General features: G+C 38.6%; 1 protein-coding gene across 9 annotated transcripts in view; it reads left to right on the top strand.

The window, feature by feature from the left end:
* ITSN2 (intersectin 2) overlaps window positions 1-26,034 on the top strand; it is a 90,215-nt gene that overhangs the window by 35,610 nt on the left and 28,571 nt on the right. For 4 of the 9 annotated variants that reach the window (XM_074581987.1, XM_074581989.1, XM_074581988.1 and 1 more), the window contains exons 5-26: window positions 1,081-1,244; window positions 2,548-2,745; window positions 3,026-3,122; window positions 4,774-4,916; window positions 6,217-6,280; window positions 8,063-8,200; window positions 8,339-8,424; window positions 9,403-9,665; window positions 10,362-10,511; window positions 10,723-10,863; window positions 11,679-11,766; window positions 12,375-12,514; window positions 15,290-15,426; window positions 18,058-18,500; window positions 19,762-19,883; window positions 21,586-21,761; window positions 22,030-22,174; window positions 22,653-22,858; window positions 23,688-23,752; window positions 24,676-24,842; window positions 25,154-25,199; window positions 25,410-25,531. In XM_074581987.1, coding sequence (XP_074438088.1) covers window positions 1,081-1,244; window positions 2,548-2,745; window positions 3,026-3,122; window positions 4,774-4,916; window positions 6,217-6,280; window positions 8,063-8,200; window positions 8,339-8,424; window positions 9,403-9,665; window positions 10,362-10,511; window positions 10,723-10,863; window positions 11,679-11,766; window positions 12,375-12,514; window positions 15,290-15,426; window positions 18,058-18,500; window positions 19,762-19,883; window positions 21,586-21,761; window positions 22,030-22,174; window positions 22,653-22,858; window positions 23,688-23,752; window positions 24,676-24,842; window positions 25,154-25,199; window positions 25,410-25,531 — 3,301 coding nt within the window. Of the gene's footprint in view, window positions 1-1,080; window positions 1,245-2,547; window positions 2,746-3,025; window positions 3,123-4,773; window positions 4,917-6,216; window positions 6,281-8,062; window positions 8,201-8,338; window positions 8,425-9,402; window positions 9,666-10,361; window positions 10,512-10,722; window positions 10,864-11,678; window positions 11,767-12,374; window positions 12,515-13,416; window positions 13,498-15,289; window positions 15,427-18,057; window positions 18,501-19,761; window positions 19,884-21,585; window positions 21,762-22,029; window positions 22,175-22,652; window positions 22,859-23,687; window positions 23,753-24,675; window positions 24,843-25,153; window positions 25,200-25,409; window positions 25,532-26,034 lie in introns of all 9 variants that reach the window. The other 5 variants (XM_074581984.1, XM_074581985.1, XM_074581991.1 and 2 more) reach the window with 3 other exon arrangements.

Raw genomic sequence — 26,034 nt, 5'->3', positions numbered from 1 at the left:
ACTTTTCTTCTTTGTAACTCCAGTCTTCACCACAATATTGTGTTTGTTTTGGGGTGCTTGGTTGTTATCAAGATGTACACATGCTAAAGGACAAGGAGCATACGCTCATAATAATTAAGAACAATTCACTTGCGAAAGAATATTAAAGAAACTAACTGAATGCAAAGTTAGTTTCTTCTTCAGACAAAGTGCTTAGGGAAGAGTGGTAAGGAAACTTGCACGGGGCGTTGAGTCTTTATATTGAATAGTAACAGAATGAAGCTATGAAAGGGGAAAATGTAGTTTAATATTAAGTCTTTTTTTTTTTTTTTCCCCTCCTAATTTATGTACATTCCTGTGCCTGGTCCTTGCATGTTTACGTATTAATAATTTTTTAGATTTTTCTGTCTCACCAGAAATTTTGGCTGTTTATCTATATGCATATATATCCTGTTGTATTTAAGTTTATCTGGAGAATTGTCAAAGGAAGACAGTGTATGTATCAGTCTTTAAAAAAACCCAAAAAACACCACATGCAGTTTGTGAATTAATGCAGTTTTCATAGTGGTATATAGTGCCTTGAGCAGGTTTCTGCATCCTCCTGTTTCAGATTCTTGCATTAATTCCTTACACCGCCAGACATTACTTTAAAATAATTCATCTGGCTGGTAGCATAGAAAGAAGCATAGCAGAGGCATATCTGTAGCAACAAGTGTATCTACTGAGCAGGGGACAACTGCTTTTCTAAGTGTCTTCCTGCTTTCTCAGGTGTTAAATATACAGCAGCTTTAAAACTGAACTCTGCAGAAGACTACCAAGTGAATTATACTTACTGCAGCTAGATCGGCATTATGTTTGGAAGTCCAGGTTGACCTTCAATAGCTGTAGGTTGGCAAACTAGAAAAATTACGGTCTGCAAAATTCTGAGGGTTTGAATGTTGTCAAAAGTAGAAAATCTACAAATGGTTGCAGTAAGTTTGTTCTTTTCTTGTACAAAAGCAGTAAATAAATTCGATAGAAAAGATTCTCATTAAGTGAGAAAATTAACTTTACGTTTCTTCCTTGTGGGCTTTTTAAATTTTATTTTATTTTATTTTTAAGGACACTATCAGACCTGAACAAGGATGGAAAAATGGATCAACAGGAGTTCTCTATAGCCATGAAGCTCATCAAGCTGAAGTTGCAAGGACAGCACTTGCCTGCGGTTCTCCCTCCTGTCATGAAACAAACTCCAGTATTTTCGCCGCTAATGTCAGCTCGCTTTGGTACTTATGAATATATAATTACTTAGTGTTCAGAGGTAAAAAAACACAGTTAGTTGCAGCCAAATACAAGATTAATCTGACCATTACAATTGAGTGAATCGGTAAAAAAAAACCCCAAGGATATTCGGATTTAGGAAATTCACAAAGTCATTTTCTTGACATTTTTGATAATTTCATGCTTTGAAGACATTTAATAATAAAGAAAAACCTTCTATTGAATTTTGACATGAGATGCAAGAAGACCATTCACATTTGCCATCTGATTTGCAGGCCGTCATCTTGTACTGAATGTCTTTTTTTGTCTCCCTCCTACTCGTTCACCTATTTATACTCGGGGGTTTTTAAAGTTAAACTTAGTAAAGGGCAAAGTTTTGGTAGAATGCTTATTTTAAACTTTTTTCAAAATCAATCAGATTGTCTATTTTGGTTATATGAGCAATTGACTATAATTACTTTAACTTTTTTTTTCCTTTTCTGACAGTGTTTTGGGACTCAGTGCACGCCTGTTGTTATGTTGTCGGTTTTTTAGAACAAAATATATGCAATGACTTTAGCTGGATTACAAAATTAGTGCATACTTCTGTGCTGAAATTAAGTGTATGCATATATTAATTACATACATGATTTTAATAGTCTTCCCATCAGTAAATGTTACATGTTTGCATACAAGTGCATGCATTTATAGATGGCTGTGGTTGGCGTAAGATTGCTTCCGATTAACCTTCCATCATAGCATCGGCATACTGTTGTCTTTCACAAGATTCACCCAGTAATTAAGTGCCCTTATTCGCTTCAGGCCGCTGTCTTAAATAAACCACTTGCTGGGCACGGGTACGGACTTTTCACCCGTACGGATTCTTTCAGAGCCAAAGCTTGGAAGAGGCTTAGTTCAGAAACAGCATCATCTTTTCCCTACGGAGGATTGTCACAACTTTTGAGTTGTGTTGGAGTTCTCTCTCAGGGGCCAGACGTGGAGAGGCTTGTTGAAGAACAAGTTACAGCTGCAGTTATAGAAATTTTGATCTTATTCTTTTGTGAAATACTAGATCTCAGTCTACCTTAAGAATGAATTGTTTGTAAGGATTTATTTTTTTTAAGTTGGTGTTTTTCAGTATATTTTCCTCTGTGAGCTGTCTAGTCTAAACTTCAGAGAAAAAGTAAATATTGTACACGAGCATCTATTTTAACTCATTGTATCTCTAGACGCAGGTTGCTGTCTGTAGTTTCTGCCTGGCATAATGGAGCCAATTTCTTGCTGGAGCCTCTGCAATACTAAATCAAGAATTGTTGCATTTTGCTCTAGGAATGGGTAGTATGCCAAATCTGTCCATGCCAACGTCTATGTCTACGATCACACCATTAGCTCCCATGTCTCTGACCTCCATGACTTCCATTCCTCCGTTGGTTATCTCCGCTCCCCTGGTGCCTTCCGTCAGTACCTCTTCCTTGCCAAATGGAACATCCAGCCTTCTGCAGCCTTTGTCCGTACCTTTCTCTTCAAGTAAGTATAGTACAGTTCGATACTTGCTTTTAGAATTGTGAATCTTATTTTCTCTATGGCTAATTTCAGACAGGAATGCTAATACTTGCATGGGAGTTAAAAAAAAAAAATGTAAAAATTGTATTTTTTCCACATTTGTCAGATCGTTTCTAATTAGTTAATCTTAACAGCAAAGCACTGATTAGCTTTTCTTACTTCTGTCAAAGCCTTGAACGTTTATCACAAAGCATTACCTTATACCCAGTTGCTTTATGGTTTTTGGTTTGTTTGTTTGTTTCAGCACTGCCTCATACTGGTTCTTTAGGTCCCATGGCAGGAGGGTTTGGTGGTACTAGTATACAGAAGGCACAGTCACTAATCGATTTAGGATCCAGCAGGTATGAAAGTTAAGTTTAAATTGGTTCTATCTTTAACTTGAGTAGTATGTCTTCCAAAACTTACAGAGCATTTCTATTTTCCGAGTATATTCAGTAAAAATTAGTCTACCTAATATGACTGACCAAGACTGAAATGATGTGCACAATAAATAGTTTTGTCAGACTTCCTGAAAATACCATCTGAAGTATGCGAGGAGTTCAAACGAGAGAAAGAGGTGCCAAAAAGATAGGAATGTACCTCATTAGTAAATGGAAGTAAAACTTACCAAGTGGTTATAAAAGCAATGTTTATGGATTGATGTGCTCATTCATTATAGAGGGCACTGCGTAATTAGCAGGCATATAAGAATAATATTTGTTATAAATATTTATGCGTGCATTTGTTTTATGAATATTAGAAGATGATGAGTCTTTGCCATCAGCTGCTCTGTTTCACTGATTGTAGAGCTTCGCCATAGACAAAGAGAGGGAGGGACTAGGCGTATCTATCCCACTGGGCATCCAGGGCACAGTCTCCCAAAAGACAATCCAGAGGCTGTCTCAGCCCCAGCTCACTTCCAGAAGGTGCCTCAGAAGTGCTTGCGCCTCTTTGCTGCGGATACAGGGCATCAGGGATGGACATACGTCTAACTTTGGGCTCCTCATACAGGCAGACACCTGATGCTAGCAGATGTTCAGTAAGATGATTGTAGGCATGATGTGTGCCTGTAATAATCTTTTTTCTTTTTCTTTTTTTTTTTTTTCTATTGGAAATCTTTTTTTTTTTTTTCTGGTGTTGTAGTGTTGCAAAGTAACTCATCTTCAGTGTTACTATTGACAGCACTTTCACCATCATGTTATCTAATTCCATGCAAAGGGTGTCTATCCAGCATCGTGCCCGACAGGCTTTGTTTATATCAGCATTCTTACTTTATTGCCTTGGATAACACTGCAGATAGTTTTTTCACTTGACAGAGTAGGGGATTACCTTAAACAAGGCAGGCTGGATGCACCTGATTTTGTCTGATCTTCAAAGATGGGACAGAGTGAAAATGCTGGGAGTTGCAGGTAGAAGTTTTATAGGTATAACGAAACACTCCATCAAGTGCTATTCTGCAGAAACCGAACGAGTTGGAAAATCTCCATTCAGCCTGTCATTGTCACTAATAAAAAGAATAGGTGGTGGTGGGATATAATGGCTTTAGCAGCTTTAGAAGCTGCTTTTGTTGTGAGTTTATCAGATAAATTTTTGTGCTCCTGGTTATTCATTTGCATACCTCTTAAAGTGACTTTGACAGCTGCCCAATACTTCACAGCCCTTCTAAACACTCTTGTGAAAGTCAAGATGTTTTCCTATGGTTTCCCATAGTATTATTTTGCAGTGCTGGAACAATGAATTACATGGCATAAGTGCCTGTGATACCAAGGGAGCAGGATCTTGGGTTCAGGAGTCCCCTTTTAGATATGTGTCCCTACTTTCACATTAAAATCCCATATTGGTGATGAAAATATTTATAGCAAGTTAGCAGAGGTAAAACTTTGTGGAAGTTGTTTCCTGTTACCAGAAGATGTTATATGTCTTCTGTTCAATGCCTGTTTATTAAGCCAAGTAACTTACAGTTCTTTCTTGCTCTTTTTTTTTTTATTTTTAATTTCTTTAATTTTATTACAGTTCAAATTCTTCCTCTAGTGCTTCACTAGCCGGGAATTCACCAAAGATTGTATCCACAGACTGGGCGGTTCCTCAGGCCTCCAGATTAAAATACAGGCAGAAATTTAACAGTCTGGATAAAAGTATGAGTGGGTATTTATCAGGTGAGTATGGCATTTGATAATGAGGGGGAAAAACAGCAGTGTTTTCTCCTTCTGGGACATCACAGGCTGAGGGATGGAATCCTGGCTTGGGATTTGACTTCCATATGAAATAAAAGCTGAAATTGTTGACGTTCAGACATGCAGGAGAGCGTGTCTTTCGGCTATTGGTTCCAGTCAGCCAAGAAATGGAAATGGGTGTCAGTTTATTGGCTTGGGCTCTGTGTTAGACTCAGAGGGGCCTGGGAAGGCAGCATTGTCCCCAGGCAGATTTGGGAAGCTACAGCAGCAGTCGAGGGGAAGAAGAAGTGGCAGTGGTAAGAGCCTGAGAACCATCAGGCTGGGGAAGTTAGCTCCATAAACTCAGCAGTCATTTTTCAAGTGTCACTCTTTGGACTGAGACTCTCTCTCTGTAAAATGAGGGACATCTCACAGTCGTTTTTGTGCCATATGCTCCTATATATATGTATTAGTAATTGCTTAGATATTTGGGCTTTAGCTTCTTAAAGACACTGCAGGAAAGACACTGCAGTACTGCAGCCATTGGTTGGAATTTTTCGAAAGTAATTTAAGGGAGTCATTCCTTGTTGACTTTCAGTGACGTTTCTGCTGTGCCATGATATTATGGTGGTTTCCAAAAACTCCACACAAAGTTAATATGAGCATAGAGTTTTATGAAAGTTCTTATAAAACTGGATTACTCACCGCAACGCAGCAAATAGAATGCTGGCCAGGCAGTTCGTAGATGTAAAGACAGTATGTATGTATGTATATGTCTGGATTTCCCATTTTAATAAGCGCTTCCCAAGCCTCTTCCTCTGCTTCCTAGCCTACAAAAAAGGAGGACAATTCTGTCTTTCAAGAAAGGGACTCAATGCTTTTTTATCTTGTTCAGTTGATTTTGGGCTGAATGTTTCATTGACCTGCCTAGAAAGGATATGGTTCTTTGTTATCAAAGGAAAGCTGACAGCTTTCCAGCCTGCTAGCTCAAGGTTTCAGTAGACAGTCAGCTGTGCTTTTGTAACAGCTTTGGGGATTACCATAAATATCCATTTTTCATGTCAGCTTTTCTGTTAAGGTGCTCCGAGTGGAAAAAAAAAGTACACAAGAATACTTACATCTTTATTGTGTTCAGGTTGTAATGCCTGTTGTTAAGCCTGGAAGTAAAGCCAACTGTCAGCCGCTGATGAAAATGGATTTGATTAATATTAAAAATAAACATGCCCCAGTTCATGACCCATTTTTTGCTACATGTGAATCTTTGTTCAAAGTATTTATTTTTATTAAAATCTTTTTCACAAAGGATTTCAAGCAAGGAATGCCCTTCTGCAATCAAACCTTTCACAGACTCAGTTGGCTACTATTTGGTAAGTTTAGTTCCTGGTTATGAATTCATGGTGCTAAGAGGGGAAATGTACTTCATTTAATAAGAAATGATAACGGGACACTGTAGCTCTAAAATAATAAACTGAAACTAAGCTGCTCAAACTGGTTTGTTCATGAGTATGTTTTCAAGAGACACCTTGACGTAATATAATTTTTTCACTCTGTGTGTGTGTTTGTTAAACTCCATATAATAGTACAGATGCTAATCGCAGTTTCTGATGAGATGAGGGTTTATCAATTTTAAAAGTAGGATTCTGAAATCAAGTGTGTTGGTTTTAAAATATTAAAGATGAAAAATGAAGTAACTCTTCAGCTTTTCAGAATTTTACTGTGGTTCCCATAAAGATATCTACGTATTACGCATTTGTTAAGACTTGCCTTTCCTGTGGTGATGGAAGTGGTTACAGCTGTCTGAAGGCTTGAATAATCTTTCCTGCTAGATGTGTTAGTTTGGATTACGCCTTCAGACATAACTTGGATGTTATACATAAAATTTACTGGCCCAGCAGAATTCACAGTAGCTTGGTGCTTTACAGCTCCTTCCGAGTCCCCTTTCTTCTTCTCTTTATCGCAGGGCAGTCATTTGTTTGTCTCTAGCAGCAGCGAGCTGAAATATTCCTCATATTCATTCAGCTTGTTTGGCTCATGCTGTGGAGGTAAAAAAGGGAGTGTCAGGTTGTATTCCTTCACTCTGGAATATGGGGAAATAAAGCAGGCATGTAGTGACCGTTTTCCTCCCGGGTGCCCAGCCTGAAGGCAGCAGTAGCCAGTGCAAGGAGGTCCGTGTACCCGCGTAGAGGATTAACAGCCCAAGTTTCAGTTTTGCCCAAAGTAAGGAATTACCAGTTTTTCTACTGGGGTACTGTATTCGTGGCAATTACTGCAATAACGGTACTGTTACGTATGAACAGTGCTGGTCTGTGAACATAATGCGAATCTCATTTCGTCATCTCCTGCTTTTGTTTTTCACTGTGGTGATTTTTTTTGTTTTGTTTTGTAGTTTCCTTTTTGGTTTTAGTGGGTCTTTTTAACTACCTTTTTTTTTTTAAAATTTTTTTTTTTTTTAAACGAGTAGTTATTAAGCATTTAGCGTAAGTGCAGTCTAAGGACACATTCCTGCAATTTTATCTGCATAGATAGTTCTTGGAGAAAGGTTCCTGCCTTTTTTGCCTGCATCTCTGGAAACATTTCACTGTTTCCCTCCCCCTTCCCCAGTTGCGTGGGAGGCATTTTGTAGGCTAAGGACAGGATTGCGTGGTTTGCCTTCTCCTTAGAGGGCGTAGGTGATCCTTTTCCTACCCATTGCAAGGTACCCTGGGGCAGCTCACCTCTTCCCTGTGCTGTCGAGGAGACACAAGGGGAAAAAAGAATTCTATGCAAAGGTTCCTGTTGTGGAATTTGATGTGACTTTATGTAATGCTTTCTTTTACTCTAAGAAAAATATTGAAAAAGTGTTTTCTAGCATTTTCAGCTGGTTAAGAACAGTCCTGAACTCTCTTCCCACCTCTTTTCTTGTTGATTCAATAAATCAAGAGACGTCCCTTAACCTTTCCTATCCTTTTTGCTGTATTTTATGAAGACATCTGAATAGATAAAAAAAACCCCTCCTTTCATCACTTTTTCATGTTATCAATTGTAATTACTTTTACCAGCACATTTCACATGAATTCTCTATTAAAGAAATTATTTTTACAGTAAATTATTTCAGCTATCGTTTGTGAGTGATTATGATTATGATTATTATTGCTGTTAAAACTGTGCAGGTCACTAGCTGATATTGATGGCGATGGACAGCTGAAAGCTGATGAGTTTGTGTTAGCCATGCACCTAACCGATATGGCCAAAGCCGGACAACCTCTGCCACTAACTCTCCCTCTGGAACTAGTACCGCCTTCTTTCAGGTATATCACTGAGGGCAGTGAAACATAATGTGTTTTCAATGGAAGTGTTTTGTACAACGAAAATAAACGTGTTATTTCTCTAACATTGGTGGTGTGTTTGGGGTTTTTTTGTTTGGTTTTTTTTTTTTTCCCCTCCAGGAGCGGAAAATATTCTGAAAATATAAATGGAACTCTGCCATCTTACCAGCCTGTGCAAGAGGAGGAGCCACAGAAAAAACAGCCAGGTAAAATAAGGGTTCACATTCTTAATGTGTAGCGCTGCCTTTAAGGGCATTGAAACCCTTAGAAAGTGGAAGACATAGTCAGATCCCTAGGGAGCTTCATTTCAGGAGCTAGATCCCGTTTAACTTGGGTGGTGGCAAGGTTGTTAAGTGGATGTAGTCAGCCTATTACATCTAGTAGAACTGAGAAGGCAGAAATAAGGCTATTTTTACCTGTAGGAAAGGAAAAGCGTGCTGATGAATAATGTATTTTGGAAAAGAAATCCTTCATGGCCAAATACTGCTGTGCTACTGCAAATTTTTTTTCAGTTGAAAATTTCTGGCATTACTTTGTTCTGGACATTTTGAAAACAAGGTAGTTCAGTTCTCTGAAAACTAGATGCAATTTGCACATAATGTAGATTCTGCTGTTGACTCCCTGATGCTACCAGCAAAGGTCTCTTACATGCACACTGCGAGACGCGACTTGCCTCTCTTTTTAGAAGGGTGGTTGCTGGAAGCCTCAACCCTTCCTTTGTATCTCTTTTTATCCTGTACCGCAGTAATTGAGCTTGATCCTATATTGTTTTCTGCTGGTTTTACCTCCAGGAGCTCTTACAGGGAACACCCTTAGAAACTAAGCTCTTTGTGTGTTAATGTTTCTTGCACAGTGGAAAACCTTTTTAACCGAAGATAGTCTTCTCCTAGCTTATAAAAGCTATTCTTTCGTGTTTCCTCTAAAATTCAAGTAATTTTTGTGGTCAGTTTTAAATTACAACACTTTTTTTTTTTTTTTTCAATTGGAATAGACTTCGGAAAATTTAAAGGTATTTTTGAAAAGAAAAATAATACTTTAACAAATGCAAGATGCTTATATCTTCCGTGACCCAACAACCTGAGCTTGCCAAAAAGAAAGTAACTATCTTTAGAAACATAACCGAGGTATTTGTTTGAGAGCAGTGTTTTGCACAGGACAGAAATAACTACCTTTCCTTATTTTAGTGACATTTGAGGACAAAAGGAAAGCCAACTATGAGAGGGGAAATATGGAGCTGGAAAAACGCCGTCAGGTCCTGTTGGAACAGCAGCAGAGAGAGGCTGAACGTAAGGCTCAGAAAGAAAGAGAAGAACAAGAGCGAAGAGAGCGGGAACGCCAGGAACAGGAACGGAAAAAACAACTCGAAATGGAAAGGCAGCTGGAGAGACAACGAGAGTTGGAAAGACAAAGGGAAGAAGAAAGGAGAAAAGAAATAGAAAGGCGGGAGGTTGTTTTCTTGAAATTATTTTTTAATTCTGTAAGGAATATATACAGTGTCCATTTGACGGAGCATTCAGGATTTGGATGCTGCCTTTGGTTCTGTCTCCTCACATGGCCATTGTCAAGTTGTCTTGGAAAGAGAACATCGTTTCTGTCTGAAAACATTGTGTCTGTTACAAATGCATCAAGTATAGGCTGGAGATTTTCAGATGCTTCACAGGACAGATGAGATTTTCTTGGACAGATGTCTTCGATTTATGCAAAAATCTGTATACCCAACAAGGTTGTACTGAATTCATAACTGATAATATTTTGACAGTTGAACTTGAAACAAATTTGCTTCTACTTACTGTCTCAGCGCATGCATAAGACTTGAGTATTTTTTCTAGTTCTGTGAAATACTCAAAGGGAGTTATGAGCAATATCTGTCAATGTGCTCATTTATGGGCAGTATTCTAAGCTAAATAGACTTTTGGTCTGAATTATGTAGCTTTTCTTCATCCAAAGTTAGGAGCATGGCATGAAGAATCTTAGAGGATCGCTTCCTCCATTCTTTGATGCTGAGGTATATAAGAGCACTTTACAAAAGACAATACGACGTGTTGCTGTTACGCTATTTACAAATAGAGCACATCATATTAAATCGTGATCTCTTGAGTTCTGCGTCTCCATTGTAATTTAAGGTAATGTAACTTTTCTGCAGGCAGCAAAGCAAGAACTTGAGCGCCAGCGGCGATTGGAATGGGAGAGAATTCGTCGCCAAGAACTTCTTAATCAACGTAACAGGGAACAAGAAGAAATTGTGAAGTTGACTTCTAAAAAGAAGAGCCTTAATCTTGAATTAGAAGCCCTGGTAAGACAGAAATTTCACTACACGTCTTGAAATACATTATTTGAAATTATGCAAATCTTAGAATCTACCTTACCGGCCTACCAGGAATTCCACCCTGCTTTGCATGAGCAATGAAAAGCAGATATTTTGGGTTGTTTAAGAGAACTGATCATGAACAAATGCCTACAGATTTAGTGGAGAAGTGTATAATTTGTCTTTGCTTTCCTTCTAGACGGACAAACATCAGCAAATCTCAGGCAGATTGCAAGATATTCGAAGCAAAAAGCAAATGCGGAAAACTGAGCTGGAGGCATTAGATAAGAAATACGACCAAGGAATTATGGAAGTCAAGCAACTACAACAACAGCTCCAGGTGTGTGACTTTCTGTTAGCTTGTAGTTTTCCTTTACTTCTTATTCCATAATGCCGTTGATAATTTCATACCCACGGGGAGGGACAGTGAATCGGTTTGATGATAGCAGAGAGAGGAAATTGTTAAGGCCATCAACACTGCGTAGATTTTTAGTTTTATTTGTGGTGTTAAAGAAATGATTGCATGTACTACAAGCAGCTGATAGTTGAATGACGACAGTAGTCAAAACTTCCGCTGTTCTTACGTGAGCTGATAATAGTGACTTCTCTTTAATTATGCATTTTTTTATGGCTCCAGGCTTTAATTTTGACAAGGAATGTTTTTTTCTGTGTGCACAGCAAGTTGATCTTTGGACAGAATTATCCTGCTGCTCTTTTTTCTTTTTTCCTCTCTTTGAATAGCAAGACATGAATTATTTCAAATCAATTGACTACCATAAATCATCCTCTACTATATTTTTATGTAATTCTGCTGCATGTCAAGGAAACTTCTTTTCGTGTTCCTGTATGTCACACAACATATATATGTTAGGCTTGAGGCAGTCAACTTAAATGTTCTCATGATAATATTTACACTTTTAGCATGTCTGTTATTTTTTTTCCAGCTGTGTTAATGGTTTTGGCTCAAAAAACATTTAATTCTAATAATATTCATATCAAGAGTATAGAAGTAATTTTTTCCACTGCCTCCTAATGATAACTTGCATCCGTGTTTCCTTAACATGAGTTGAAATTGTGTTTGAAAATTCACCCATTTTTACTTACTCATTTGTAAACAATATTAAAAAATCGTTATGTTTTCTTCAATATCTACAGGAGTATCAGAATAAACTAATCTATTTAGTTCCTGAAAAGCAATTGTTAAGTGAAAGAATTAAAAACGCTCAACTCGAAAACACTCAGAGTAAGTGTCTGCAAATGAATTTCTCTTTGGTTTTTCATCACTTGTAAAAAAAGAAGGCTGAAGGGTGGAGGGTTGTTAATCACAGCTTCATTTTTATGTATTTTGAGTTAGTGCCATCTTAGCATTGTTGCATCTGCATTCCATTATTTCCTTCATGTTCTAAATAAGGGGCAAGCAAACATACTTTTGCAAAAAAGCACAGATTTTCCTTGAAACCTTATTTACACAGACTATACAGCCCACAGATCCTATTACATCTTGTGGTTTTTTGTTAGTGTAAACTCAAGGGAGTTAATTTATGTAAAATTTACACGGATTTTTACATCAAATCACACTAGAAGTCCCTGTCTAGAGAAGCTTGCAATGAATTGGTCTGATATTAAAAAAAAAAAAAAGATTGCAAATTATTCAGTATACGTTACATGTAATGCCTGTATGTCTCAGTTAGGTGTTGGGGACATTTGTTCTTTGTGCTGTATACAAAGAGAAAGGTAAATCAAGGGATTCTTCGAAAGAAAGAGGTTGGGAATGTGTGTATATTAGGAAAATAATGAAATAATTAGTGAAAACAGGAATCCTGATAAGATTGCTTGTCTTCCCTTATGCAGGTACAGGAATCAGTTCTGTGCAAAAGAAATCCCTAGAAAAGGAAGAATTATGCCAAAGACTTAAGGAACAACTCGACGCCCTTGAGAAAGAAACTGCTTCTAAACTTGCTGAAATGGATGCATTTAACAGTCAGCTTAAGGTACGTGCATTATCTAAATACTCAGTCTTACACCAGTAAGCACTATCTTTATTTCTCCACCCAGTCATAAAGATGGGTGGCACTTCCACCAGGCTTCCAAAAAGCTTTCCCCAACTTCCATTGTCAAATAAGGATTACCAAAAAGAGTAAATAATGTAATAAAAATGCACTTAGAACCATTGCTAATGTACTAAAACACGAATCTGTTGCTAATCATTGCTTTGCATGAATCAACTGCCGCTCACTCTCAACTTTTGCTTTTTAGAATTCATTTTGATTTAGAACTGAAGTTTCTGAGGCCCTTACAAATTCTCTTCTTATGGTACTGCGGTTAGATTGGCTACAATTTTTGAATTGTGGACTGAACATTTAACTTTTATTAAAAGAAATACAGGGTTTCATAGTACACTGTACAAGATCTGGTAGCAGGTTTGGATATTGTCCTAAAAGTAAGCACAGGCTGCTTATTTGTGTAGAAGTTAAGAAATATTGACCGCTGGCCCTGAAGGTGTTTTTGCTTCAGAGGCAACTCTTGACTTGCCTAAAAATGCATGCAACTCTCAGGCAGGGTAGCGCGCATCCCCCTAACTTCATTTACCAGCTTACTCCTAGGGGCACTGATGTGAACTTTATTTTTATTCTTAAGTAACGGATTTATGCTGGGCCAGCATGAGGGCCTCTGCACTCTCCAATAAAAAGAACTCAAAGAAAAATTTGTAAACGTTTAAGGAGTTTCTTTCCTTTTTAAAAAATGGCTACAAAACCCGTGCATTTTTAGTTATTTGTTTATTGCATGGCTTGCTGTGTTCAGTGGCTGCACCTACCGTTTAGTCTTCCCTAAAATATGTTTTCCAAAATACAGTGCAAAGATTAATTGGCTTTTTATCTGCCTTATCTTACAGTGTGAGAATATGGATGATTCTGTTCTTCAGTGCCTTTTGTCTCTGCTAAGCTGTCTCAACAACCTCTTCCTCTTACTTAAGGTTATTTTCTAATCTTTGGCTCTTTTGGTTTTTTAATTATTTTGCAATTTTTCTCTGCTTACCCTTTCCGTTTGGATGTACAACCTCTACTAAATAAATTTTCCTAAAAGAAAATCGATAGGCTCTTTTTCTTTCTGCTAGCTTTAACATCCTTTTAAAGACTTTAAATTTTCTTACCTGCTTAAAAAGCCAAACTGCAAAATACCGATAGCCATTTTATTTCTTGCCAGACTACGTTCACTCAGTTGTTTTACCCAGATATTTTTAGTTACGGTAACATCAACCAAAAGAATACTTAGTCGGAAACAGTGTCTTCTCCCACCTTTCCTCCTCTTGCTCTCTACCTGTCTCGCTCTGCCTGTAGCCAAACATCTTAAGCTGTGGGTCAGGTTAAGGAATTCTCGTTCGAGTTTCAAAGTCTAGAAGTCCCATCAATGCCCAGAATACGACATACGACATGGCAAATGCAATGCTGTTAAGCCTCCAGATTAACCCAGTACTAAAACCCACTTGCTGTTTTTCCTCAACACTGCTTTTGTCTGCTGGGCTCAAAAATCTGACTTTGATTTATTCCCCCCGCCATTAATTATTCTCAGAATTACCTAACTGACCTTTCCATTTGGCATAAGGGTTATTCGGTCCTTAAATCAAGGATACAAGAGTTTTTCTAATGCAATTTTGTTTCCATAGTGATCCTCAATTTCTGTGCAAAGTGAGAAGAAAAACCATTCTTAGCTGAATATGTTTGGGGGAAAATAGTTGTCAATGGTTTGGTTTAGTTTGTTGCTACAGAGAGACGTTCACTGACACAGAAATACTGTTATCTTGCCCTTTTCATGTAAATCGCACAGTATCTCTTAGGCAGCGTGATTATTGGTAGAGGTGCGTATTGTAGTGGGAATAGATCATTCTTAATTGCTTTGCTTGCATTTATGAGATCAGATGTGAGAAGTCGGGGTACACGTGTTGCATTGCTCAGTCTGTATCAATAGGTTTCCTGAGAAAAGATAATGTAGTATCTTACAGGTGTGTTGTAACATGGTGAAGTACAGTCTAAAGTAATTCTGTCGTTGATTTTTTTTTTTTCCTTCTGTAAATTTAATTATCCCAAAGATTCATGCTGATTTTCTGCTTTGAAAAGCTTTATTATCAGAGGAAGATGGAATAGGAATTGAAGGATGTGTTCAAAAGAAAAAGAGTAAAATTGTGACGTTTACAAATATAAGAAAACTCCAGTCTGAGTTAGTGTCTTTAGGCCATGGCTTCCCACAGCGTTAAGCTTTCTGGATATTTGATAAAGTTTTGCAGATTTAAATATGGGATTGATCATTCAGACAGCATTGCGAAGGTGAACACCCTACTGAGGAGGTGCATTCTCAGGTTTATGGGGTTGTGTTGGCTTTCAGTTGAAGTCTGCCTCCTCGTCAAATCTTGTAGTTATTTAAAGTACCCTTCATTGCCCTCTGTATCCTTAGATAACGTAGTGTTTGAACACACAGTTTTATATCTTCCCTTCTCCTCTGTTGTATTTGCCATTTCCAGCAGGTGTATGACTGGAAGGGCTCTTTGAAAGCCTAAGTTACGTCAAAGGCTTTGCAAACCTGCCAGCTACTTTTATATGGCTGTTTACTTGACTTTTCTTTACAGTGACCTCCAAGGACTATTAATAACTTAATATTACTTTGTCCATTTGTATTAAAACTTGGTTCACAAAGTATTAAAATGCCTGGATGCTTTTCTGAAAAGATTGGCTTTATTCTTTTTGATGTACTTCGTTGTGTTTCTTCGTTAGGACCTGAGAGAAAGTTACAGCACACAGCAATTAGCCTTGGAGCAGCTCCACAGGATCAAACAGGACAAAATACGAGAGGTAGAAAAAAGAAGAGCTGAATTCGCACAGAAAAAGCGACTGGAAGATGAGGCTGCAAGGTACCATGTCTGAATGTATCAGTGTTGCAGTTTTTTAAAGCGAAAGAATGCTTTGGTGACTTTAAGACATTGATTGTAATAAGCAGGACTATCGGTAAAAATATATCCTAGTGAGTTGCCTTAGAGAAAATGTTTTGTATGGAGTACCACTGATACAAGATGGTTTGAATTTCCTCTTTCCAATCTGTTTTCATCTTCTTTAAAAAACAAACAAACAAACCACCTTATAATTCAGATAAACCACATAGTCGCTTCTGCTACTAAGATTTTTAGCTCGTTAATAGATAATCCTCACACAGTTGAAATTCCTTATATTTTTCTGCCTTGTTTTGCTGGCCTTCAAAAGATCTGACCTATTGCCTTAAAAGCACTTCTGAGTGAGTAGGCACTGGTTTTTTGTCATGTATATCCAGACAGTTGTGGAATTGATACTTAAGACAATAGGAGGGGCATCGACTGCTAAATTCCTATGTTAATCTTCAAAGGTGGGTGAGTGAGCAAGCTTTGAGGTTTAAATTTGGTTCCTTTTTTAGGAGGACAATGAGAAAATTCAAATATATGCCTGAGAGGACCGTCCCTTCATGGATATGTATATGTATATATCCCGTCATGTATCCTATATGATCCTAGTTTTGCTCAGCCCAGCCTTGTATCAAGCGCTCAGACTTTTACTGTTCTCAGCTCTTGGTTTCTCGTTGTCTTGTTCCCAACTAGTTTTCACGGAATTTTTTTTCGGAGTTGGAAGGGAGCTCTAGAGATCATCTAGTCCAACTCCCCTGGGATTGCCCAGAGCACATTACTCAGGACTGCATCCAAGCGGGTCGTGAAAATCTCCAGAGAAGGGGACTCCACAACCTCCCTGGGCAGCCTGGTCCAGTGCTCTGTCACCCTCACCGTAAAGAAGTTTTTTCTCATATTTGATCGGAACTTCCTATGTTCCAGCTTGTGCCCATTACCCCTTGTCCAGTTACTGGGAACCACTGAAAAGAGTCTGGCTCCATCCTCCTTAAACCCCGCTTTTAGATACTTGTAAACATTAATAAGGTCTCTCCTCAGCCTTCTCTTCTCCAGGCTAAAGAGTCCCAGCTCTCTCAGCCTTTCCTCATAAGGGAGATGCTCCAGTCCCTCAATCATCTTAGTTGCCCTACGCTGGACTCTCTCCAGTGGTTCCCTGTCTCTCTTGAACTGGGGAGCCCAAAACTGGACATAGTATTCCAGTTGTGGCCTCACCAGTGCAGAGTAGAGGGGGAGGATGACCTCCCTTGACCTGCTGGCCACACTCTTCCCTATGCAGCCCAGAATTCCATTGGCCACCTTGGCGACAAGGGCACATTGCTTGCTCATGGATAATTTACTGTTCACCAAGACCCCCAGATCCTTTTCTTCAGAGCTGCTTTCCAGCAGGTCCACCCCTAACCTATACTGGTGCCTGACATTCTTCCTCCCCAGGTGCGGGATCCTACACTTGTCCTTGTTGCACCTCATTAGGTTCTTCTCTGCCCAGCTCTCCAGCCTGTCTAGGTAACGATGGATGGCAGCATGGCCCTCTGGGGTGTCAGCCACCCCTCCCAGTTTGGTATCATCAGTGAACTTGCTGAGGATACACTCTGTCCCCTCGTCCAGGTCGTTGATGAATACATTAAACAATACTGGTCTAAGTATTGGCCCCTGGGGGACACCGGTGGTTACAGGCCTCCAACTTGACCCTGCTCCATTAATCACAACCCTGTTTTCTTTTGTTTCACTGATCAACAAAACATAGATTACAGGGTTTGATTCTGGCTATCTTAAGATGCCACTCTGTTTTTCTTCCTACTAGAGGAAAACCAGTTCCTACTGGATCCTATCATGTGCTTAAAACACAATAAAATGACCATCAGCTGAGTAGACCTCTCACAGTGATTTGATGAAACAGTCTGCTCTAGGCGTGATCCCTCCTCTGCAACCTCTTCAGAAGGTGGCCCAAAGGGTTTGATCCACTCTTTTCAGAAAAAAGGTCTTGACAGCTAAAATACAAAGATTTTTAAGGGCGTTGAATTGGATAGTAACTTCTTTGGAGAGATAAGGCACAGAATACAATCTGAAGAATTTTGGAGAATAGTCAGATTTCCAGAATTCTGTCTGATGAAGAGTGTGGCCATGGCGGGGATAAGCATATTGAATAGCTTACAACTGCTGAAAGCAAAAAATTAAAGCAACAAACGTCATTATGCAAATGCTATTTTATGTATGTACCAGAGTGAAATGTTGTTATTAATCTGTTTGGAAATCTTAGTTTCCAGTTGTGAGATTTGGATGCTCCCTTGGTGGACAGCCTAAAACCACCTTTGTTCAATTAACAGATCGCTTCTTGCTCATCAGGCTGTAGGTGAGCGGAAGTGCCCGTGGAGGCACTGCAGTGGCAGTGTTTGTATACCAAGAATTTTAATCCATTTGTTATTTATATGTGAAATATACTGGTGCTTTTGTTAAGACAAAGCATGGTCTCCTGTGGAAGAACTTATTGCCCAGAGAGGGGAGTGATCAATATCATAGACTCAGTTGTACTGACAAGTGCAGACAATTACTCTATAAACACCGTCTCATTCATTTTCATATGAACGTTCTCCGACCTCTCTCTTACTCTTTCAGGAAAGCAAAACGTGAGAAGGAGAACCGATGGCAGGAAAATATCCGAAGGGAAGAAGAAGAGAAAAAGAAGCGATTGGAGGAAGAACGAATGCAGGAAAAAGTTCAAGAAAAGCTCAAAGCTGAAGAAGCAGCTGCTCTGATGAGAGAAAGGGAAAATAAACAACAGCTTCATGCAGAGGAGGAAAAAAATAGGCAAGCCACCATCCTGAGAGAGACAGAACAACAAAGGCAGAGGCAACTGGAAGAAGATAAAAGAAAGCAAGAACAAATTGCAAAAGAAGCCGAGGAGAGGCGTAAGCAGAACGAAGAAATAAAGAAGATAAAAGTGACCAGCTCTCAAGAGGTGGAGAAACGCACTTCTAAATTAAACGTAAATGAGAAGTTTGCAGATCTGTTGAAACCAACAGAGGGTAAAAGTCTTAAGCCACCCTGGAAAAATGAAGGTAATCGTAGTCTGTTAGATTTTTTTTGCTTTAATGGTTCTTATTTTCCTGAGCGTTATTTCATTCTTTAAATATATTGTTGTTAACCAAGGAAACCTGGTCTAGTGGAAGGTGTCCCTGCCTGTTGCAAGAGGGTTGGAACAAGATGATCTTTTAGGTCCCTTCCAACCCAAGCCATTCTATGATAATGTGACATGATGGCAGGCTTATTATCTAAAATATTATTTAAAAAAAAAAAAAAAAAAAGAGCAGTGTTTCATGTCTTTACTAAGTTATAAATCATCCTGTTAACCTAGGTTACTTCTGTCAGTTTTCAGCACCTATGAGTGATGACAAATCTTCCAGTGATCACAGTCAACAGATCACAGATGCTGGAAAGAGTAATAATTTAGCTTTTCCCTGAGGCCTGCCCATTCTATCATTAAAGCAGAGCGCTAATGTGGAGTTTTGCTCAATGATGAGTGGATGGGCAGGTAACACTCATCAAAGTGATTTATTAACATTGAAATCTAGTTTATTTCTGTATTACTCAATGCCTCTTATTAAAAAGGAAAGATCTGAATGACTAGACCTAACTCTAGTTGTAGGATTTTGAAGAATACTGGTTTAAGAATGCTTTTGCTGAAGGCAGTTTTGATTAGTTCCATCCTTCATTAGTTCTTGTCAGTTTTTATTAGCCACTTTCACCACTGAGTTCAGCAAGAACCAAATTAGAACAGTGCTGAAGGGTATTTGCACACCTCAGCTATACTTTGTAAAACATTCACTGTCAGCAGCATCAGTCACGGACTTGGAGAACAGAGATGCAAAGAAAACAGAAATCATGATACTTTGCTATTTTAGGTTTCAAACTAAAATCTTCACGCGTGCTGCTGAACACTTACTGTAGCAACAGTGGTGTCTTTTCAACTTGGAAAACTATAATTGTGTTAAACCAGACTATGTTAAAGCACTGGCCTAGCCAGAGCAGTTTGACGAGGAAAGATAAGGAGATAAAGATGTCATTTTTTTGGCTTCAGAAGACAGTGCATTTTATTGCCTGTGTTATGTTTACTATGATTAGCGCGTTTAAACTCTTGCGTTGTCTGCGTCCCATCAGCCTGTTGTAGCTAGTGATCTCCTTTGATACTTGCATAGTGTCTTTGGGGCACAAACTGTTCTCTTCTTACGTTCATACCCGTTGCTTAGAATAACGGGGCTCCAGCTAAGCACGTGCCTTTCAGCTGCATCAAAATGGTGACTAGTTTTGTTATCCTTTTAGGCAATGCAGTTGGTGTCTCGGAGTCTAGGAATTCGGTTGCCTTGGTAAATTACAGAGCTTTATATCCATTTGAAGCAAGGAATCACGATGAAATGAGCTTTAATACTGGAGATATAATTCAGGTAAGATTTGCCATTCACATTTAACTTGCAAAAATCATCCCCCCTTCCCTGGCTTTGAGATACACAAGGTCTTAAGCATCAAAAGCATTATGTTGACGTATTTTAAGGCTTACTCAAAATTTAACTTTAAATTGGTTTGCCTTTTTTTTTTTTTCTTTTCCTTTTTTTTTTTTTACAGGTGAAATTAGGATTAGTTCAGCTAAAATCTTTCAATGGAGCTTATACTTCCTAGAGGTGTTGAGAATCTGTGTAAAATAACAATAGTGACTGCTAAACGTAAACTTTCTAAAATTAGTAGATCAGGAACGATATCATTGTTGCAGTTCGTTGTACGTATACAGGTTGGCCTCTGAGTATCTGCTTGAAATATGAGCATAGTAAATAGAGGCATTAATTATTAATTAATGGTATTTGAATTAAAATAAAACTAGTTATTTAACAAGTAGATGTGAAAGGTTCTTCTGAATCTTAATACCATTTTCTAATGTATTTTTAACATAGACTTCTACCTCTTGTTGGCTGGTCCTTTATGACTGTTCCCTGAGGCAGATATCTATAGTAGTTTATTCTGCGCCCATTCTTTGTTGCGCTTTTCTGGATTCAGCTGAATATGCTGTCTGTAATATTACAGCAGCACTGTAAGATTGGGAATGTCTTCTGACATCTCAGTAATTTATGTCACTTGTCAGCATACGTGTTTTTGGAAGGGTGTGCATTCAGGTGGACTGTGAAAACTGATTTACAGCTATGGTAATACAATTGAGATAGATACATAATTAATATGTATATCTAATATATAAGTACATATGGTTCCTCCTCAATCAGACTACAAGTGATGTAGGTAGGGGATAAGGGAGAATTTACAAAGCAATGTGGTACAAACTATTAAAACACTTCAGTATTAGCTTTCAGTTTGACAGCGTTAAATCATTTATTTGCATTTTCATACCAATGAAGCATGGAAGAGGGAACAAGAGAAGTAGGTTTTGTTTTGGCTTCCTTCTCGGATATAATTAACCGTGTCATTTAACTACTGATAATTTATTTTAGAAATAGGCTAACAGCTGCTGCCGCCTCCTCCTCCTCTTATAGCCCAAACCTCAGCCAAGCTAACTAGCTGATAATATTTGATGAGCTGCTAATTTTTAGCTAATTTTGACCAATTTGCTAATTTGCAGCATAATGGAGGCTTCAATATTGCTATGAATGTTTAAGGGTGTTCGATACTTCATCGCATAGTAAATAACAGAATTTTTGGACGTGTTTTGGATGGAGTCAGATGACACGGTTAATTATATCTGTAAGCAGAACTGCAGCAGTTGTTTTTGTGCGCTGGCAGCCACTGCCTCTCGGCTGCGCATTTGGCAAAATACAACGCAATGCACTGTAATTTTTGGCAAGCCAGAGTGGCTCCAGGTATAGTAGATGGTCCCCAAGGTGCATGTTTGGGGCTCATTTGAAGGAACATAATGTCTTTGAGGCCTGTCTCTGCCTGAGTCTAAGCCCAGTGCGGTTGCCTCATCACCCTGTCTCTTGAACAGAGCAAAATCAGCTCAATTCTGAAAGGGAAGAGAATGAAAATGCTCATCTTTGTGTGAGTGCTGCTCACGCTCAGGGTGCCAGCAGGTGCTGCCGCACGGGGTGCCCTGTTTGTTTTACATCGCTAATTGTGTTTTCTTTGTATTTATTCCCTTGTCCATAGGTTGATGAAAAAACTGTAGGGGAGCCTGGTTGGCTTTATGGGAGTTTTCAAGGACATTTTGGTTGGTTTCCATGCAATTATGTAGAAAAAATACCAGAAGGAGAAAAATCTTTGTCTCCTAAGAAGGCCTTACTTCCTCCTACAGTATCTTTATCTACTACCTCAGCTGCTTCAGAGTGAGTTTTTGTTCTGTTTGTGTTAAAATTGCTTTTTCTAAATTTAGCTGACACATAATGTGCCGTGTAGTTTCACTTGGTGTTTGTTTTAAAAATATAAATGCAGAAAACTTAGTGAAGAACCTGCCTGAAAGTCTTAGCTTGGAAATTTTGATAGTCTGCTTCACGTTGTGTAGCATATACGTTTAAAAAAAAAATGTTACTCTGCTTGAGGTACTTTTTAAATAAAAATAGTAATGTATTAAATATGCGTGTATTCAATTCGCAGACCACTTTCACCAAGCAAACCTGCAGAAGAATCTGATTACCAAAACATACCTTTTTCTAACCTGAATGTTAATACAGCATGGCAACAGAAATCAGCTTTTACTCGCACTGTGTCCCCGGGATCCGTTTCGCCCGTTCACGGCCAGGTATATTGTGTGAGAGTGGAGAACCTTCTGTAGTTTAGATTCATGTTAATAAAAGAGATTTAAAGAAAAACCAAAACAAAATATGCCTTTTCTAATACTGGCCTCGCTGAACAGGCTAGAGGTTAAAGAAGCTATTCTGAATGCTCCACTGGTGTGCATTGACGTAACGCCATGTGTTTCCAGGGAGCAAGAAGACTCATGTATGTTTGATAACTCTAAAATCATTTTCACCTGTAATTAAACACACGAGATGTTGTTAACAAATGAGAAACAGAGTTGAGAGATTGTTCCTCAGTCAGCAGCTTGTATACATCAACGTAAAACGTTGTTGACCATACAACAAATTATTCAGCCATCATTTAGGGATGAAGTTGCTTAAACTTCAGTCAAAGATATATCAATTTGTTTGTTTGTGTTTAACACTTGCACCATTTTGGGGTAGTGTGGTTGACCAACATCTCCACTTCTGTCTTAACAGGGGCAGCCTGTCGAGAACTTAAAAGCACAAGCACTTTGCTCTTGGACTGCAAAAAAAGATAACCACTTGAATTTTTCAAAAAATGATATCATTACTGTCCTGGAGCAGCAGGAAAACTGGTGGTTTGGAGAGGTACACGGAGGAAGGGGTTGGTTTCCAAAATCATATGTCAAGCTCTTGCCTGGGAGTGAAATCAAGAAAGAGGAGTAAGTGCGACTTTTTCTTTTACTCAACGGTTTGAAAAATAGGTGGTTTAGAGTGCAAAATTCTTGCAATGCTTTAAAGTGCAGAATATAAATACCATTTATAATTGACACCATGCCGTTTTAGGCTTTTATTATTTTGTTCTGGCAAGCCAAGTAATGGTAGGCTCACTGCTGTGTAAATAGACAGTCTTCCAAGGCTGAGTGCTGTGAAAATTCAGGGGTGTTTGATTATTCATCAAGTGCCAGGCTTTGTTTTGGTTCATTACGGAGTCAGCTCTCTTGCAGTGTAGTCGCGTTCTGCCTCTGAAGGTGCCGATTTCTGAGTGACCTACAAATAATCGTAAGCTCGTGAGGCACATCTTGCAGAAATAGTGTATTTTTCTTTACTTGACTAGATCATTATGTTCATTCTAATGCTGCAAGGTAACTGTTCAGGTAATAATTCAAAGTCTGGTTACTGCTGGGATGGCTGCACTGTTGTATGTGAATTGTTCTTTTCATGTGTTACAATAAAAGTTCGTAGAAATTCTCTAGAATGAGAGAGTTTAGATAAAATCTTGAATTTGTACTTCTTTTGGAGAGAGATGTATATATATATATTCTCATCTTTCATCACTTTACGTTTTTTGAAGCAGTGTGCTTGTGGATGCCGTTCATATCTTAAATATCGGTAATACCTGTCACTGTTTGACAGTCAGGGAAGTCCTTGCAATTACTTCAGAGGCAATACCAACTTGGAGATAACCAAAGTCAGCTTAGTCTCACCCTGATAAAGAGATTTGTTCTTGATCAGCCTTTCAGTTACCCAGACCTTTTTTTCTTTCTGCAGACCAGAAGCTATTTACGCAGCTGTAAACAAAAAGCCTAACACACAGTCTTACGCAGCAGGAGAGGGTAAGACAGCGTGAAATGTGCTACTTAATGATACAGTCTGTTTCTGCTTAATAGCATGTGAATAAGCTTAAATATGTCAAGAGTTTCTGAGCCAGCCTTTTAATGCTTGTCCAAAAGACCCAGTGCCAATGTTGAGCTACCGATATGAGAACTCTAACACAGGAGCTTAAGTAAAGCTTGTAACTGATTCAGGTTGAGCATAGGCCTGGGTTTTGGTTTTGTTTTTAAGACTTTTGCTCAGGCATTAATTTATTTCTGAAAACTTAAATATGTCTCATACCCATAAGCCGAGTTCTCTTCCTGCTGTTCTCCACTGTATTACACTGAATTGTAGAGACGTAAGAAGGGACTTTTAGTCTCCTGAGTGTAAATCATTCTCTTTTAATCAGCAGGGTGTAGAGAAAACAAATATTACTGGAGAAAAATTTGTGGGAAGCACTTTCTAAGCCTTTTAATCTAGTGTATCTCCATGTTTCCCCAGTGATATTTTAATTCCACTTGTGTTTTTCATTTTTGCTGCGTTAGTCAGCTAAGAATGGTTTTAATCAGGTTTAGGTGTGGAATATACACGCTTGCTGTGAAACACAGGGTGGAATACTTAATGCAAGGGATGAGTGTTCGAGCTGCGGTCTGCCGGCCTCTGCTGGTCTGCAGGATGACCACAGGGTAGTAACTCTCACCGTGCCAAATTCATCTGTCCGTACAAAGTTGTGTAGCTGTAATTCAGAGTTGTAAGCGTGAGGCGAGATGTGATTACAATCACGCAAGTAGGTAGGTTGGTTGACAAACTTGTGAAGACATGATCCACGATATGAACACACTGATGAAAGCTGATATCAAAGATACCTTTACTTGCATCTGACGTACTTTTATCCTCCAATCTGAAACTATTGTCTCCTTCTTTGTATGTGCTGTTTGCACAGAGTATGTTGCGCTCTATTCATACTCAAGCTCTGAGCCTGGTGACTTGACTTTCACGGAAGGTGAGGAAATCCTAGTGACCCAGAAGGAAGGGGAATGGTGGACCGGGAGCATTGATGGCAGAACTGGAATCTTCCCCTCCAATTATGTCAGACCAAAGGATCAAGACGTGAGTTCGTATTCTGACAACTAACACGTGATGCTTTCTCTCAATTTTATTGGTACTGGTATTGATATTTAGCTCTTAGATAGTGATCTTAGGCAGAGATTAATGTGCTTGACAGAAAAGAAAAGCTTAGGTAGCTTGAGTGCTAAATCAGTGCTCTAGCCACAGCGTCATGCTGTCTCTCTCCATACAGGATTTTTAAATATGGGCTCAAAATGGAAATCTCGGTGTGCTTTTCTGTCCACATCCTTAAAGTTGGTGTAAACTCTGCTGTTTTTATTGTACATTAAAAGACGATTGTTGTGTCTTTGTAGGCTTCTAGTAATGCTGGCAAAACTGGAACAATAAATAAGAAACCTGGTGAGTGTGTGATAACTTTTTATCATTTAGGACTGTTTCTTAAGTAACTATGAGCATTTAGGTTCATAGCAGTGTTGTAATGGTGGGCTAATGTGCTTAGCTGCAAGATACGTACCAGGATATTTCTGTGGATCTAGCTCTTACTGTAATGAAAAAATAACAAATGTAATGAAAAAAATAACAAATACTATGAATATATTATCTTTTCAGAAATTGCTCAGGTTACTACAGCCTATGCTGCATCAGGATCTGAACAGCTTAGTCTTGCTCCAGGACAGCTAATACTTATTCTGAAGAAAAATGCTAGTGGATGGTGGCAAGGAGAGTTGCAGGTAATTACTGAAGGAGAAATAATTGGGACTTCATGAAAGGCAAGGAGGTGATCTTGGGTTTAATTGAGAAAACAACTAAGTATCGCATTCTAAAAGCTGGCCAGAAAGTTATTTTTATCTTGTATAAACCATATTTGGGGAAAACCAAGTTTTTTATTAAATCTTGAGTTGTTGGGGTTTTTTGTTTGGTGTTTTTTTTTTTGGTTTTGGGGTTTTTTTGGTCATAGAAAATAGTAAAACTGTCAGTGAACATATGCATGGGAGGGGGAAGAGGGATGTTGACAGTTAATAAATCGGTTACAATTTTAATTGGTAAAACACTAAACTGTAAAATTATTCTGAAGAAAGAACAGGAATTCTTGGAAGTTGGAGTTGGAAGCTAGTTTATTATGAAGGTTGCTGTTCCCACTTTTCTCCTTTTCTCACCTAGTGATGAATTTCTAGTCACAAGGGTTGAGGGTGCAGTTACATGACGTTCTTCTTAAATCATAATTGGTATTTTG

The sequence above is a fragment of the Larus michahellis genome, chromosome 3, assembly GCF_964199755.1.
Source record: "Larus michahellis chromosome 3, bLarMic1.1, whole genome shotgun sequence".
Lineage (NCBI taxonomy): Eukaryota > Metazoa > Chordata > Aves > Charadriiformes > Laridae > Larus > Larus michahellis.
This window is presented reverse-complemented; position numbering and strand designations above follow the sequence as displayed.